Source organism: Cyprinus carpio, chromosome B8, assembly GCF_018340385.1.
Source record: "Cyprinus carpio isolate SPL01 chromosome B8, ASM1834038v1, whole genome shotgun sequence".
Lineage (NCBI taxonomy): Eukaryota > Metazoa > Chordata > Actinopteri > Cypriniformes > Cyprinidae > Cyprinus > Cyprinus carpio.
Window position 1 is genome coordinate 2,329,377 of NC_056604.1, and position 16,820 is coordinate 2,346,196.

General features: G+C 36.0%; 1 protein-coding gene across 1 annotated transcript in view; it reads right to left on the reverse strand.

The window, feature by feature from the left end:
- Positions 1-222: 222 nt before the first annotated feature.
- LOC109093508 (angiomotin-like protein 1) overlaps positions 223-16,820 on the reverse strand; it is a 53,538-nt gene continuing 36,940 nt past the window's right edge. The window contains exons 2-5 of the mRNA XM_042729210.1: positions 10,046-10,162; positions 6,636-6,820; positions 1,753-2,166; positions 223-826 (exon numbers count right to left, since the gene is read on the reverse strand). Of these exons, the coding sequence (XP_042585144.1) occupies positions 738-826; positions 1,753-2,166; positions 6,636-6,820; positions 10,046-10,162 (805 nt within the window). The 3' untranslated portion in view covers positions 223-737. The remainder of the gene's footprint in view (positions 827-1,752; positions 2,167-6,635; positions 6,821-10,045; positions 10,163-16,820) is intronic.

A 16,820-nucleotide genomic window follows, 5' to 3' on the forward strand; every position in this document is an offset into this window, starting at 1 on the left:
TTAATTTTATTGACTTGATTACCCAAGAGCTTTCATAAAATAAATAATGCTTTTTTTTTTTGGAGCATAGAAATAATAATAATCATCATCATAATAATCATAATAATAAAATAAATAAAATGAATTAGAACAATTTTAAAAAGACAGTTTTGAAATAGGTGTTTAAAACTAAAGGTAAAACTTTCAGGTAATTAAAACACACATGATGCAAAACAGCAGTTATTGCTGTAAAATTAATTAACAAGTTTATTTACAGCAAGTTTGCCATAAGACCAACAAAGTTAAACAGCATTCAATAATTTAGGTCTACATATAACAATTCAGAACAACATTTTTTTTTCTTTTTTTTTTCTTTTTTTCTTGTAGATTCACACAAATATTAACTAATTTGTATACAGCTTTGTGGAACGCACTTATGAGGCAGCTGATAATCTGACATAATGCAATTTAAGACATTATACATGCATAGGCCAGGTCAAATATCATAGTCATTGTTTGTTTCAGGGTCCAAAATGGACAGAAATAAAATTAGAATCAATTATCCAATTCAGTATTTTGGAGGCACAATACTGAATTCTAGCTTTTACTTTGCACTGCATTCCTTCGTTCCTTTCTGTAATCTCTCCTTTCTGTCTGTCTGTTGTATGTGATCCATTACTCATATTTTGTTTTTCACTCCCTCACTCTTTCTTAAGCACTGTTCTATCTGTAAGAATGCTACTTCCAGGATTGTTCTTTCAGATAAGGATCTCCACCAGATCTAGGTCAGGTAGGGGCATCTTCTGTCCTCGAACTTCTTGGCCTTTAGCCTGGCTGGATGGAGATTCTGCACATAAAATGTATGTATTTATTTTTTTTAGTCATACGTTTTTTTTTTTAGTGACAATATTATACTAGCACTTTTTCTTGAGATACTAACATCTATACTAGCATTAGATGCTAGTATTTTAGCCATTTGAATAATTTAGCCATCATTTTTTTTTTTATCTTTTAGCAGGGGTCTATAATTGTGATTAAAAGGTCATTTTGTCACTCACAATACCATGTAGAAATACATCAAGACTTGAATTTTTGTCTCATAGTTGTATGTTGTTGGTGGATAAGCTCTGTATTCAATGCATTAGAAGAAAAATATTCATTGTGTTTACTAAGCTTCTAAAAAGAAGTGTTCCACTGATACATTGTATTTTACTTTGTATTTTTGTGGTCTACATTTATTCACTGGGCAGAGATTCTTAAAAAAGCAGCCAGTGTTATTAATTCAACAAAGTGACCCTGCTATTTGATGGATCCCAAGAAATTGTCAGTAATTGTCAGAAATTTGGCAGTACCAATTGTTATGGTAAAGGATCACAGGATCTCATTTGCAAGGCGTGTTTGAGCTTCAATTTAAAGCTGGCATGTATACCCTACTGAAGTGGCTTAGCAACGGAGAAAAAAAAAAGTAACACAGGACTTGATTTTATCCATGACTGGATCATAGAAAGTGCAAACTGAATGGATAATTGTTTTATATGAGCAACAGTTTTCTGGAGGGGAGGGAAGGGGACACTAATGTTTTTGATGAATGATTTTTTAAATTAAGATGTAAATGGATAAATCATTCACAATAAACACTGGAGGATTCAACAAAAAATGAGAACAGTCAATTTTGATTTCATCATGGTACATTCCTGAGTAGAACTGTGCTCTGCACATGCATGTATAGATACAGAAGCTACATTATCACTTGCTTCTCTCTGCCTGTCTCACCTGTATTTTCTTGTATTTTGGAGGATGCAGCACTAAATGTCTTTGGACTAAGTCCTGTTTGACTGCTGCTGTCTCTGCTGGCAGATTTAGAATGAAGAGACAAGAGAGGAGTGGAGGGGAGAGGGAATGATAAAGGAGGCTGAAGAGAGCCAGATGAGGGCGAGGGTAATGTGGAAGAAAAAGAGGGAGGGAGAGAGGAAGTGCTGGAATGGGGAACACTGGACGATGAGGTTATTAATGATGTGTTTGAACGTGTGGGGGCCAAGAAGGGAAGAAAAGAGGAAGGTAGAGAGGAGGAGAATGATGGAGGAAGAGAGGAAGGAGAGGAGGCAGGGAGAGATGAAGAGACAGAGACCAAAAGAGAGGGCTGAGAGGGAAGGATGTGCTCTACTTGGTGTTTTCCCAGGAGAACATCTGCAAACAAAAACACAAACCATTAAGTTAAAAATCTAGTAGCAAAGGTCACATTGCAGTAATGAGAGTCAAAAGACATTTACACTACAATTTCTGAATTTTCATGAGACTCAAGTCTAGAGTGTCACATGATCATTCAGAAATCATTCTAATGTGCTGATTTATTATCAATGTTGGCAGTACTGCCACTCCCTATATGGAGAGTACGCAGTTTACGTAGGGCACCAACTCCCAGGGGGGCAAAAAAAAAAAAAAAAAGTTCTATATTAATATTGACATATACATATACATAAAAAATCTAAACATGAGCATATATATATATATATATATATATATATATATATATATATATATATATATATATATATATATATATATATATATATATGTATAATTATAAAAATTGCATTTTATGATGAACGCAGCAGGCAGTATAAGCACACGTGACGCGCCATTCCTGCATCTGTGCCCGTGCCTGCGCTCGCTCTCACCTCATGTTTGCGGTTGAATACAAATATCATCATAATTAATGGACAACTGGCCTATATTAGGGAAAAGACATCAGCGCAGTCCGGCGCAGAGAAAAAAAAAAAAAAAAGCCTGAGATGATGCCCGTGCATCACTTACAGGTAGCTACGTTCATAATCCTGTGAAACTGTTTTGACTGTTGACGTTAGTAACGTGTTTTAATGTTGGTAATAATTTAACCACCACCACCAACGCATGTGACTTATTTTAGATTCCATGACTTAAAATGCATTATATAAAACAACGAGGTGATTGGTAAATTAATAATAATCATATGGTTTAATTGAATAACACTGTTAAAATACATAATGTAATAATAATAATAATAATAATAATTTACTTAATCATTTAATAATTTTTTTGCCACCTTTTTGCGATAGAAGTGCTACAGCCTCTTTAATTTCTTCAACAAAAACGTGGACATCGCAACCCTTACCAAAATGAACCATGGTTATCGTAGTAAAACTGCTTAATTTTATTTTGTGTAATTTCAAAACGCTCAAGACTATAAAATCAATCAGACAACTGTATTAATAAAACCATAGCCATAGTTAACTGTCTAGAGCAACAACTGTAATTTATAAATAATAGAATTTAATTATAATTTATTTATTTTTATATTTTATTAAAGTTCTATTTTCACCCCTTATAGTAGGCCTAGGTGTTATTTATTTTTATTTTTTTTATTTTATTTTGAGGGATGGGGCACAACAATACTATTCTGCTTAGGGCACCCATTTGGTCTGCAGTGGCCCTGAATGTTACACTATGTAACTATGTATATTATCTGGCATACTTTTTTTTTTTTTTTTAAGTTACAAAGATCAGCATTCATTTAAAATAGAAATCTTTCTAACAATATGTCTTTAACATCACTTTTATAGGGTCAAAAATGATCAAAGACTCCTGTTTTCCTGTCCCAAACCTATCTTGAGTAACAAAAGGGCCATTTAGAATTCCTGAAGGCACAGAAGTGCTGATATCGATCAAGGCCTATAGGCCAACATGTGTATGCATCGGGGGTATGCTAATTGTCAGACCTTTTGCAGAGTGGGTGAAGCTGTAATCTGCTGATTGGTCAGTTTGAATGTCACACATTTGGTTTTTAGTCACATGGTCAAGGAAGGGACAAAAGAAAACTGTAACTGTTGCTCTGGCTCTTTCTCTTTGCTGACACTTTCTCTGTTTGCTGACTCTTTCCTTTGCTGGAGCTCTCTTCTCGGGGCTCTGCCCTCTCTCCCTCTTTTTCTCTCTCTCTGTATCTCTCTCTCTCTCTCTGTCTCAGGTAAGGTTTTACATACATGCTGGGTACAATTAACTAGGCTTTACCATCCTTCATCTATTTTGTAACCAATTAAAGTGTAACCATAAAAAAAAGTTATTAAACCATTTCAATTATTATGTGCTAACTCTTGATTCAATATTAACATTGAAGTGCTTCCTATGGCAATACAATATAGTCACACAGTACCAATGCTCTCCCACATATTTAGCTATTCTAACTGCGCTTATTTCCATCGTTGGTATAAGTGGCAGTGGGTGGTAATAGACTGGAAATGTACAGTTTTATACCATCGTGCTGACAACAATTCTTTAGTCATTCAGCAATCTTACAGCCTGAAACACCATAGGGAAACCACCCTTACAACATCCTTAACATTGCTTTTTTCCTCTGAAATATAAAAATGAAAATTGAAATAAAAATGATATTTTATGTTTTGTGAATGGTCAACACTTTGACCATTTTTTCAACTCAGATTGTTGCTTCTGGTTTGTGCATTGTAAATCACAGAAAGTCTTTTACTGTCAAGTCCGTAATCCATGTGTATTTTCCAAATCCAAAATAGCCTATAAAACATGTTCATAGACGGATATTTTTCTGATGTATGGACTCTATTTGGGATTTAGAAAAATATAACGAGATGGTTCAATATATTGGTAATGAAAACATTCTGTGAGAATTTATATTTCAGGTTTTTACAGCGAATGTCACGTTCTTAAGGCTGGAATTGCCCAGTAATTAAACTAAAAATAATTAGGCCTACATGAAGTCTCGGGACAGTTTCTTATTACTGCATTATATTTTTCGATTTGTATTGTCAAAACGACTGCAGCGTTGCTGTGTACAATTAAAAAACTGTAAATAGTACAAAGCAGCATATAAATTAATAACAAAAGTTTTTGTCTCTCTGTCGCGCATCGTGTCTCTTTTGGGCAATTTATTTGTCTCTCTCTCTCTCTCTCTCTCTCTCTCTCACTCACTCTAAATCAGAGGTGCCTCATCTCTCCTGAGAAAAAACAAAACAAAACCATATTATATTGTATGTAATACTATGTATGCCATTGAAAAAATTGCAAAAGCCAAACAAAACAAGGCAATTGTCCTAAAACAGACACTTTGCCTAAACCTGCTCAGCAAGTTAAATGCTCATCAGACACTCTCCATATGAAAGCGCAAGAGATTCACACTATTTCTATGCTTATTTAGCTTTGATTTGAAATAAATAAGCGCATCCTTGTGGCACAGATGATACAGAAGAACATACACAGCATAGGGTGATATGGACAGACACAGAGGAGACAGTTAAAAGAGGAATTATTGAATAAAGTCGTTATTTTTGTTTTCTTTGCTTACAAATTGTGTTCCTGTCACTTCATATAACCCAGATTGCACGTCTGATGGCAGATGGAGTATTCTGATGACAACTTTCATACCTTTTATGGACCTCGACACTGTTATTTATTTGGCAGTCTCAAGCCTCCAGGTTTTCATCCAAAATATCTTAAATTGTGTTCCGAAGATGAATGAAGCTTTTACGGGTTTGGAACGACATGGGGGTAAGTGATTTATGACAAAATTTTCATTTTGGGGTGGAGTATCCCTTTAATATAACATAAGGAAATTGTGTAGTTTTAATGGTTTTCATAATGACTGTTTAATGACCATAACATGCATTAAGAGCCTTTATGTAATAATTTTTTTTTTTTGATGCATTAGTCTGCAGCCTACGACTATCAGATGTTTTGAAAGGAATGTTATATTATAATTTCATTGTTGTTTTATTTCATTATTTGATCTCCATTTACAAAACAAAATTATAAATTTCAGTCAGTTTGCAAACTGTCCCTTTGCACCACCTGGCAGTAGTTTCATGAACAACGTGTCTGATTTGCGGTGGTACACACGGCGGTAACAGTCATTTTGGTTGGCCACCCACTGTACAAAAGATTTCTATTTTATATTCTATATTCTATTTTATATAAACACAAGTCTTTGCTGATGAAGTCTTGCCATACTTTGTGTACATGGTCTTAATTGTAAAAAACAATAGTGGGTGAAAACTGAAAGTGAATGATAGGGACCCATTGAACACTAAGGAGGACTGTGTCCAAACAACACAGAGCTACTACTGCAAAGTTACAGCAAACCTCGATATTCACCTTGAAGTCCCTGTTTCCACAAATCGACCACAGAGAACTTTACAAAGCCAACACACATTAAAGAGCTGTAATTTTTAAGTTAAAAGCTGTAATGTGTTATTATCACAAATCCTGGATAGTTGGAGCACCAAGAACATCTGCCCTGACCAATCACCTGATTTAAATATTATCAAACCACCTTGGGCAGTTTTGGACAGTAGAGTGAGAAGCAGATTCCCTCCTTCAACATCTCTTAAGGAACTATGTAATAGTTGTATACAACTGATAGTTGTATGAATCTACTCTAAGAATGTTGAAAATCTATTCTAAGAATGCTGAAAACTGCAAATGGTGGTGAAACACCTTAAGAAAATAAATATCACCCATTTCCCAGGTATTCAGATTATTTTGTCCAACCCTGCTGTGTGTGTGTGTGTGTGTGTGTGTGTGTGTGTGTGTGTGTGTGTGTGTGTGTGTGTGTGTGTGATCTATTAGAATGAATGTATTTGTATATGTATTACCTTTCCAGCTGTGCTGGTATCTGTGATCGGTCTGTGATGAGTGACGTGTGTGTAGTCCAGTTGCTATGGGAATGGAGGGCACAGAGCTGGCAGGACGTAGAGGAGTGGGATCTCGGCGGGAACGCTGCTGTAGGACTTTAATCATGGCATCTTTCTCCATCAACTTACCATGCAAGTCCTTCATCCTGTGACATGCAGAGCAATTCTTTATTTATTTTTTCTTTTTTTCATCTCAGACACACAGTTATCAGTTATAACTATAAGATATCACCTTTTTCAAACCTTTGTGCATGGTGTTTGCTGGCAGTTTTGATTTGATTTATAGACTAAAAATTATACACATAAAAACAAAGTGACTTTGGTGAAAATTAACATTTGATACAGGTTTCAAAAGTGGGTGTGGGAATATGGCTCGATAGTGCCACCTATTCACTTTCAACGGAGTGCCCAGCGAGCTACATTTATACGAAATTTGGTGGACACGTGACATACCTACAAAAAAGTCTCTTGGAGCAAAATCCAAAACTCAACAGGAAGTCAGTTATTTTACATTTTCTAAGCAAATTTTGTGTAATTTTTGCCATTTTCAGGCATTGTATTTTAACAAACTCTTCCTAGAGATTTAATCAGATCAACACCAAATTCCACCAAAATCCACAATCCTTTGTGATGTTAATTTGCGAAGATCTTGAGTTTTCGTTGAAGGACGTGTCCGTGGTGGCGTGACAAATTTCAATGTTTCATCATGAAACTGGAAGTTGTTATAACTCAGGAATACAATGTTTGATCTACTTCACATGTTTGATAAGAGTCCTGTCCTGATCACATGCCCATGTCCATATTTAGTTATAGCCATAGCTCCACCTGCTGTCAACAGGAAGTGGAATGTTTTATGCAGTAATGAACTCCTAGAGATTTAATGACATCAATGACATTTATATTTAGTCAGTCTAATCTAAAGGCCTTTGTGATGTTAAATTGTGAAGATCTTGAGTTTTCGTTAAAGGGTGTGTCCATGGCGGCCTGACAAAGTTAAATGTTCGCCATGGAAAAGATGCAAATAGAATGTCTGATCTGCCCCAAAGCTTCACACATTTGATAAGAGTCCTGGCCTGAACACATCTAAAGGCCAATATTCAGTTATAATCATAGTGCCACCTGCTGCCAACAGGAAATGACTTGTTTTACACTAACTTAAACATGCAATGTCCGATTTGCCCCAAACTTCACATGCCTGGTAAGAGTCCTGGCCTGAAAACATCTACATGCCAATATTCAGTTATTATTTATAGTGCCACCTGTTGGAAACAGGAAATGTCATGTTTTACACTAACTAAAACATGCAGTGTACAATCAGCCCCAAACTTCACATGTTGGGTAACAGTCCTGACCTAAAGACATTAAGGCCAATATTCAGTTATAATCATAGCTGTTTGCAACAGAATATGTCATATTTTACACTTACTCAAACATACCATGTTCAATCTGCACCAAACGTTACATTTGATAAAAGACCTGGCCTGAAGACATCTACATGTCAGTATTCTATGGAAGCAGATTAGTCTCAAATATAATTCACGCAAAAAACACGATTCACACATGCGTGGACAATTTCACATGCATGAAACCTAATTCACGTACACACAAAAAAAATTCACGTGCGTGAAAAAAAATATATATTCACAAAAAGCAATTCACATGCACAAAATAAAATGATATATTCATAAAATACATTTCACAAATGCAAAACACAATTCGTAGATATACAACTGTGCACAAAAACCTTTGAATGTTTAAAATGTACGAGTGTCTGAATGTACAAATTGTCATTTACTACGAAACCACTCGGATTTGTGTGTGTGTGTTTTTGAGACTTTCCTGGCAGAGCTCTCTTCCCACGTGGGTCTGTCGTACTCTTTAGCCAATCAGATGCGAGCTTACCATTCAACCAATCATATCATAAGCCACTGAGAGTGCATTCAAGGAGCACGATTCTGCGCACCTTTTGCGCAATATGGATTAATTAGAACGGAAATTAAGCCTTTACATCAGTAATCCCATAGACAGTAAAAGAAATGGACACAGCGACCCAATTGGAAATCAATTGAGACAAATGAAGCCCATTTTTAGCGATTTTTTTAGCACTTCCGTTTCTGACGCGCAGACTCAAACTAAGCTTGATGACGTCAGCAACCTGTCTGACAGATGTAAATCTTCTAGTAGCCGTGCGTGCAAACTGCCATCGTTAATCTGGCAGAGACGGCGAGCTTGAGCGGGGAGTTCTTTGGCGTGAGTGAGCAGGAGTAAGTATTCTGATTAATTCTTTTGTATAGTATTTTAAAATGTAACGCCAGGGCTTCTATGGGCTTCTCTCTTGACGTCTCCCCGATTGCCTGCGAGCTTCTGAATGCACTCTCAGTGGCTTATGATATGATTGGTTGAATGGTGAGCTCGCATCTGATTGGCTAAAGAGTACGACAGACCCACGTGGGAAGAGAGCTCTGCCAGGAAAGTCTCAAAAACACACACACACAAATCCGAGTGGATTCGTAGTAAATGACGATTTGTACATTCAGACACTCGTACATTTTAAACATTCAAAGGTTTTTGTGCACAGTTGTATATCTACGAATTGTGTTTTGCATTTGTGAAATGTATTTTATGAATATATAATTTTACTTTGCGCATGTGAATTGCTTTTTGTGAATATATATTTCTTTCACACACGTGAATTTTTTTTGTGGGTACGTGAATTAGGTTTCATGCATGTGAAATTGTCTACGCATGTGTGAATCGTGTTTTTTGCGTGAATTATATTTGAGACTAATCTGCTTCCATAGTATTCAGTTATAGTCATAGCGCCACCAGCTGGCAGTAAGAAGTTTGGCACATATAAATGACTTTGAGATATTCCTCCTATATTTACCACTTTTAAAACATATTGCCCACCGTTGGCTGTTTCCCTAAGGCCGCTGGGGGGAGGTTGCTCCAGGTGTGCGGGCCCTTACAACGTTTCTTGCAGCTTTAATAATATAATGAATTCAAATCATGGAAAGGAAAAATTGCCTTGTAATTGATGTCAGGTCTTCCATTTAGAAATGCATTGGTCCTTTTTATCAGTTTTTTGTTGGTCTGTTTATCTTTACAATTACTAAGTCACAAATGTAAGTTGCCGGCTTGATGAGAACAATATATGTACTGAGTGACTGTAGGAAAAACTACACACACACACACACACACACACACACACACACACACACACACACACACACACAGTCACACACACACACACACACACACACACACACACACACACACACACTTTTGTCAAAAGGTGGTGCTTGCTGCTCCATGACTATTTATGAGCTTTCGCCAGTGTCTAACTTACAGATATGTTTATTAGCATTCACCTTTGTTCCATTTCCTGACAATGACGACTGCTCTGGATTCTGTTCTCATCCTCATGCAGCCACAGTGAGCTGTCGCTGTAACTGCCACTGCGAGAATGCTGGATTATAGTTGTATCTCTGAAAACAAATATAAAATAAATCTGTCATTTTGTGGGGAATCAAAAATCATAAGATGACTGTGTTTATTCATGCTGGTTTCATCTGGCCAGAGGAGAACTGAGCCTTGTTTAAAATTAATCAGGTTAAATGCAAGGAACAAAATAGATATTAATAAAATGTCTGTAAAACAAGCAACTTTAGCATCTCTATTACAGTTTTTCTGAATTACTAAAACACATTTCTTGAAACCATCACAAATTGATGGTTTCATTTTATCTGTTCGTAAACATTGACACTTGCAAACAAAGAGCGTTCAGTGCGTCGGCGTCCAGGTGTGGGTTAACAGGGTAAATGTAAGGACCAAAAGAGATATTAATAAAATGTCTGTCAAACAAGCAACTTTAGCATCTCTATTACAGTTGTTCTAAATTACTAAAACACATTTCTTAAAACCATCTCAAATTTTCTCAAAACCTTAAACACAAATCCAAGCCTTCAAACTAAATTCATAGAATCCCTGACTCTTCTGGTAAAATCAACTTTTCAAAAATCAAAAAAGCCCATGCTGGCTTTTTGTAGGCACAGTGGGCTAGGGCCAGCCCACACCAAACCTAAACAGGCCCAGTGTGGACTTGCCCAGGTGAGGCCCATAGCTTTGGGCTCACCGCAGGCTCTTAGTGAGCAGCCCACACTATGGGACTGCCCACATTAATCCAATGATCGCCCAGTGTGGGCCAGACATGAGCCTGTTAATAAGAATTTTGTGGGCAGTTTTCTTTCTTACCACTAGGGATGCTGGAATGTTTTAGGTTTCATTAAGTGAAGCCATGTTGTAGAGAGAGTTAGCAATAGCAAACAGCAGTAGCCAGCTTTACTCACATGCTGAAAACATTGTTCTGTGTCCTGGTTGGGAAATGTATCATTTCAAGCAGAGGTGTTTTTTTTTTTTTTTTTACGTGCACATTGCTTATGTTTTTTGAAGAGATGGTACATGTATGCCTATGTTTGGATTGATGCTAAGAGTTTAAGACAGTGTATTTGTATGCATTTTAGAAGGACACTTTATTTGTGAGGTTCCACCTCTGGGTCAGGGCTGGATTGGTTATCAGGCATATAATTTCCTGGTGGGCTGACGCACTTAAGGGGCAGACAGAAGTGTTTTTTTGTTGTTGTTTTTGCAGAGGACCATCACGCAGGGACAGCGAGCAGCCAGTGGCCCATTGGTTTGTCTCCTGTACTGACAGTGTAAACATCCAATCACAATGCGCTACAGACGACACAATTAAGTTTTTTGCTCCGCCTATATAAAGATCACTCCTTCCTTGTCGGCTTTTCCCATGTTTTCACAGCAGCTTTATCAAGAACAGGCTTGCCCTGCAGTGAGTGATGCGGGCCAAAGAGCCAGGCAGGAGGAAAGGAAAGAGTGTAGTTGAATCTGTAAAGTGCTTGATAGGGACTCGCAGCAGAGGCAGGAATCTAACCCATCCTAATGTGTGCGCATGCCATGAGAGTAGAATACATACTTTTAATAAAACGTAAATTCGTCCCCTGAGATTTTTTGGCCAAGTCAAGTGTGTTCATAGAAGTTTCCATGGGCCAATGCAAATAAAGCTAGATTTAACTTAAAAGACACAATATTGTCGAACCTGGCCTTTTATTCTTATCGAAAACGAGATGTGATACAAGTGGGGTACATATAGGCTACATACATACGTATACTACTGGTCAATTTTTTGAACAGTAAGTGAGATCCAATAGAAAGATCGAAAGATCAGCATTTATCTGAAATAAAAAGCTTTTGTAACATTATACATATACCATTCAAAAGCTTGGAGTCAGTATAATTTTGGGGGGAAATTATAGAAAGTTACCTTTATTTAGCAAGGATGATTTATATTTATCAAAAGTAATGGCAAAGACATTTATAATGTTACAAAAAATATATATATATATATTTAATATAAATGCTGCTCTTCTGAACTTTCTATTCATCAAAGAGACCTGAAAATTCTACTTCTAAATTCTAGCCATTTTCAACAACAACAACAACAACAACAACAACAACAACAATAATAATAATAATAATAATAATAATAAATGTTTTTGAGCAGCAAATCAGAGTATTTGAATGATTTCTGAAGGATCATGTGACTGGAGTAATGATGTTAAAAATGTAGCTTTGAAATTGCAGGAATAAATGTCATTTTAAAATATATTCAAATAGAAAACAGTTATTTTAAATAGTAAAAATATTTCACAATATTACTGCTTTTGCTGTATTTTGGATCAAATAAATGCAGGCTTGGTGAGCAGAAGAGACTTCTTTAAAAAAACATTAAAAATCTTACCGTTCAAAAACTATAAGTGTTGGTGTGCCGCTTGGACCAAAAAATGCCAGGGTTTTTTTTTTTTGTCCCAGTCCAGCCCTGATCATGGCCCAGTTTGAATGTGGATTTAATGTTCTTTTCGACATGAGACCATAGTCTGGACTATTTTTTGATTGTTCCTGGTTAGAGTCTGGTGTTTGAAAGCTGTGGCTTGTTTTCATTACAAGAGGTTGGATCATTCATTTGATATCAGCCAACTTCAGCTATGGACATTGATGTACTACAGATGAGACTTTCGCACACAAGAACTTTCAAACAAAATCCTACAATCTCACAATTCTTTGTTTGCTTGCTTTCTGTTAGTTTTTTTGTTTGTTTGTTTTTTTTTACTTTTGTGTATTTCAATTTTTGCCTATATGTTGCTGTATTAACCTGAATTTAATGTTTTCTATTTTGTATTTAATAAATCCATTGATTTGAAATCACTTTGACTACTGTACATTTTTGACAATATAAACATTAGTTATGTGGTGACTGCATCCATTTCAGATGTATAATAACTGATTTTCCCAAAGACTTAAGTTATAGTAGCTGAAAAGTATTTCAAGTAAAACAGATGTATTGTTATAGATCAGGGCCCGTATTCACAAAACATTTTATCTTACCACTAAGAGTTCTCTTAAATAGCAGTAGAAGTTTTTAGCTAAGAGTTTATTTCTTAAAACATATTCACAAAGCTGCTGAGACAAACTTTTACTAAAGAAAGGACAGAAGTCTTAAGCTAAGAGTAAGGGCGGGGTTGACATCCTTTATAATAATTATATCAGCATACTTACTATCCATGCACACAGTGATTGGCTGATAGTCTCTGTCAGAGATTTATTCATATAAATATTATAGAGCGCAATATTATGTTGCCATATTCAAATAAGGGTTTTAAAAAAAATTTAATTACCACAATCATATAAAGATTTTAAAATGCAGGCTAAGTGTCAGCAATTAAACAAGAAGGCTATATATTCAGGTAATTGTCAGCCTCTTATATGTATGCTTCTCATAAACAATTAGTCAATATGCATTAAGGCTGCCCTCGACTAAAGATTTCTCTGGTCGACTAGTAATCATTCATTTTAAGCATTAGTCGACTATTAGTCGCACTTTTAATAAACTATATAAATCATAATAATGAGCCTTTAAATGCCTACATAGTCTAATAAGTGCTCAAGCGCACGAAAAAAAAAAAGGCTTGCCACAGTGCACCGGCAAATATAATAATTATGAATTTGTTAGGGAAAAACAGAAAGTACATTAACGTTTTAATTTATTGTCACATCATAATTTATTGTTACACTAGTGCTTTCCGTTTTCAGTTTAAGGGCTGAAGTCGGCGACACTGACTGCAGTATGCACTTGTACGCATGTTTCATACCGATTACATACAGTAATCTGAGAATATTTGTTTTCTATTTGAATTGGTTCATTTACAGTTTTTCTCAATCGATTTGGTACATTTCTCCAAACTCAAGTAACTGCACCCAAAACATTTAACACAGTGATCTGTACACTTTGTAATTGTCCTAAACAGATAGTAAATTCTCCTTCATTTCATACAAATTACAAATCAAAAGCATCGCTTTCTCAAAACACTGTGCACAAAATTCAATCAGGACCACTTCCCTCAAGTATATTTATGACAATTATATTGCATACAGTTAGTGTTGGCAGTATGGTTATGTTCTGGGCAAGACTCCACACGCCTGTCCATGCAGCCATGCTTGGACAGAGCGGGGACCATTATATGCATACATAATTACAATTCACAATTACATGAGTTGTAAACGAACTGTGATAGAGACTGCTTCCAATGAAGAGACTGTAAAGAAAGAACAAAGTTAGATTGGATTACAGGTTCAGTTGGTGGAGTTGGGGTTGGAGGAGGGAGTTAATTGCAAGCAGTGATGCGACAGAAGAGATGCTGAAGAAGGAGGGAGGAGGGAGGAGAGGTAGAAGGATAGGGTACACGCGTGTTTCAAATGAAATCAGAGCCCCACTTATTGACCATGCCATAAATCATGGTCTCTCACTGAGAGAAGCTGGGCAGAGAGTTCAGCCCAATATAAACAGATTCACAGAGGAAAAACCGGTAAGTAACTATATCATTCTACTTCTTCAAAGAGAGTCCATGTAGCTCAGGTTCAGTTGGTGGAGTTGGGGTTGGAGGAGGGAGTTAATTGCAAGCAGCGATGCGACAGAAGAGATGCTGAAGAAAAACCGGTAAGTAACTATATCATTCTACTTCTTCAAAGAGAGTCCATGTAGCTCAGGTTCAGTTGGTGGAGTTGGGGTTGGAGGAGGGAGTTAATTGCAAGCAGCGATGCGACAGAAGAGATGCTGAAGAATAGGAATTTAAATAGACCGCATGTGATAGGTGTCAAGACTGGATTGGTACACGTCAGGAACAGCTGACTGTCGGCTGATGCAAGCGTGACTAACGTGGCCTGACTGAACTAACGCGATGCTGAATTTCCCTAATGTTATCACAGCAGTTCATACAGCCAACCAAATCTTTACTATATCAGGAAAAACATTTGCAGCTTTTTCATTGGTCTTCACAAAGATCACAAGCATTTTTGTACCATTTTCAAAACACAACAAACAAAACTCTGTGAATTGTAAAATAGTTAGTTGCACACCTTATGTCCTCAATTAACCCTCTGGAGTCTAAGGGTATTTTTGGGGCCTGGAGAAGTTTTGTCATGCCCTGACATTTGTGCTTTTTTCAGTTTCTTATAAATATCTAAATGGCTAAAGTCTAATCTCACTGTAATCAGCACAAACTAGGCTATAATAATTATGTGAGCAGCATGTATGTCATGATTGTGTTTTTGAGAAAAAAAATGTTATGCGTGGTTAGTGAAAAACTAAAATGTTAAATCACTTGAATAAGGCAATAAAACAACATACAGAAAATTGGTTCCCAGGAATTTTGAGAACTGGAGCTTGTAGCCTAGAATTTTTTTTTTCTAAATGATGTGAAAATCATCTTGTTTACTCACTTACAGAAAACAATATATTGATTTAAATTTTCTAAGACACTTTTTGTTGGTAAAAAGTCATATGCGAGTAGGCGTCAACTATCATGAATTCACACCTGAGAAGACAAAGGCCTGCATAATGAGCTGCATAATGAGCCATTCAGTCAGCTGTGTCACTGAGAGGGAAGAGTTACAAGAAAGAATGTGAGGACAAAATAAATGTATATAATTTTATGTTTGTAGTTTATTTAGAATATATTTATTATCCCACAACATAATTTAATATTCACTTGTGAGTGCAGTTAAACAGTTATTAGCAACAATCAAAGCTGACTTTCAAAGCTGAATGTTTTTGCATCATTACTCCAGTCACACAATCCTTCAGAAATCCTTTTAACAATCTTATTTTCTACAAAAAAACATTTATTGTTATTATTATCATCATTATCATTATTATTATTATTATTATTATTATTATTATTATTATTAATGTTGAAAAGAGCTGAGAATATTTTTTTTCAGGTTTTTTAGGGGGAGATAAATTGAAAGAACAGCAATGATTGTTACATTTGTTTACAGTTACATTTATTGTTACATTTATATTATTTACATCAAGCTTTTGAATGGTATAGTATGTGTATATTGTTATTGAAAACTTCATAACATTTCACTTGATTATACATTTAGTCAGGAATTATAGTTTGGAAAAAGTCTTTGGAAAAAGTCTAACTAGTAAAATGTTTACACGTTATGTGAAAACTAGTACAAGTATATAAATAAATAGACAGAGACTTACTCATGTTTATGAACTCTGCTGAATAAAGTGCTTCATTCTTTTTTTTCTGAGGAAATCCAAATCTCAAATCCTCAACCACATCACATCTTTTTGGGGTGAATTATGTCTTATTCCTCTCATCGCGAAGCAAACAGTAAATAATAATAAAACTTGAAGAACAGTCTCGCTGCGTTGTCTTCTGTTGTGTGGGCGTATTCAAAAGCCGCGCGCTTCAGTGAAACATTTGAATCTCAAAAGCGCGCTCGGGCGCGGTGGGCGTGGTCGCATTAGAAGATAATGAAGGGAGAAGTGAAAAACGGACATCGCGTTGTTTTCATATGGATTACTTTATCACAGAATATTTGTTTTCAGCAGCACTCGTTTAGTTTAAAAGTAGACATGTCAGGCTTTCTATAGATATCTCTCTCATGTCTCTTCGTTGAGTATTCCACTGAGTTACAGTTCATTTTAATGACGCATTTGTATCTGAAGATCAGCGCAGACAAAGGCTGCAGACAGCACTCCTTGTTTGTTATCTT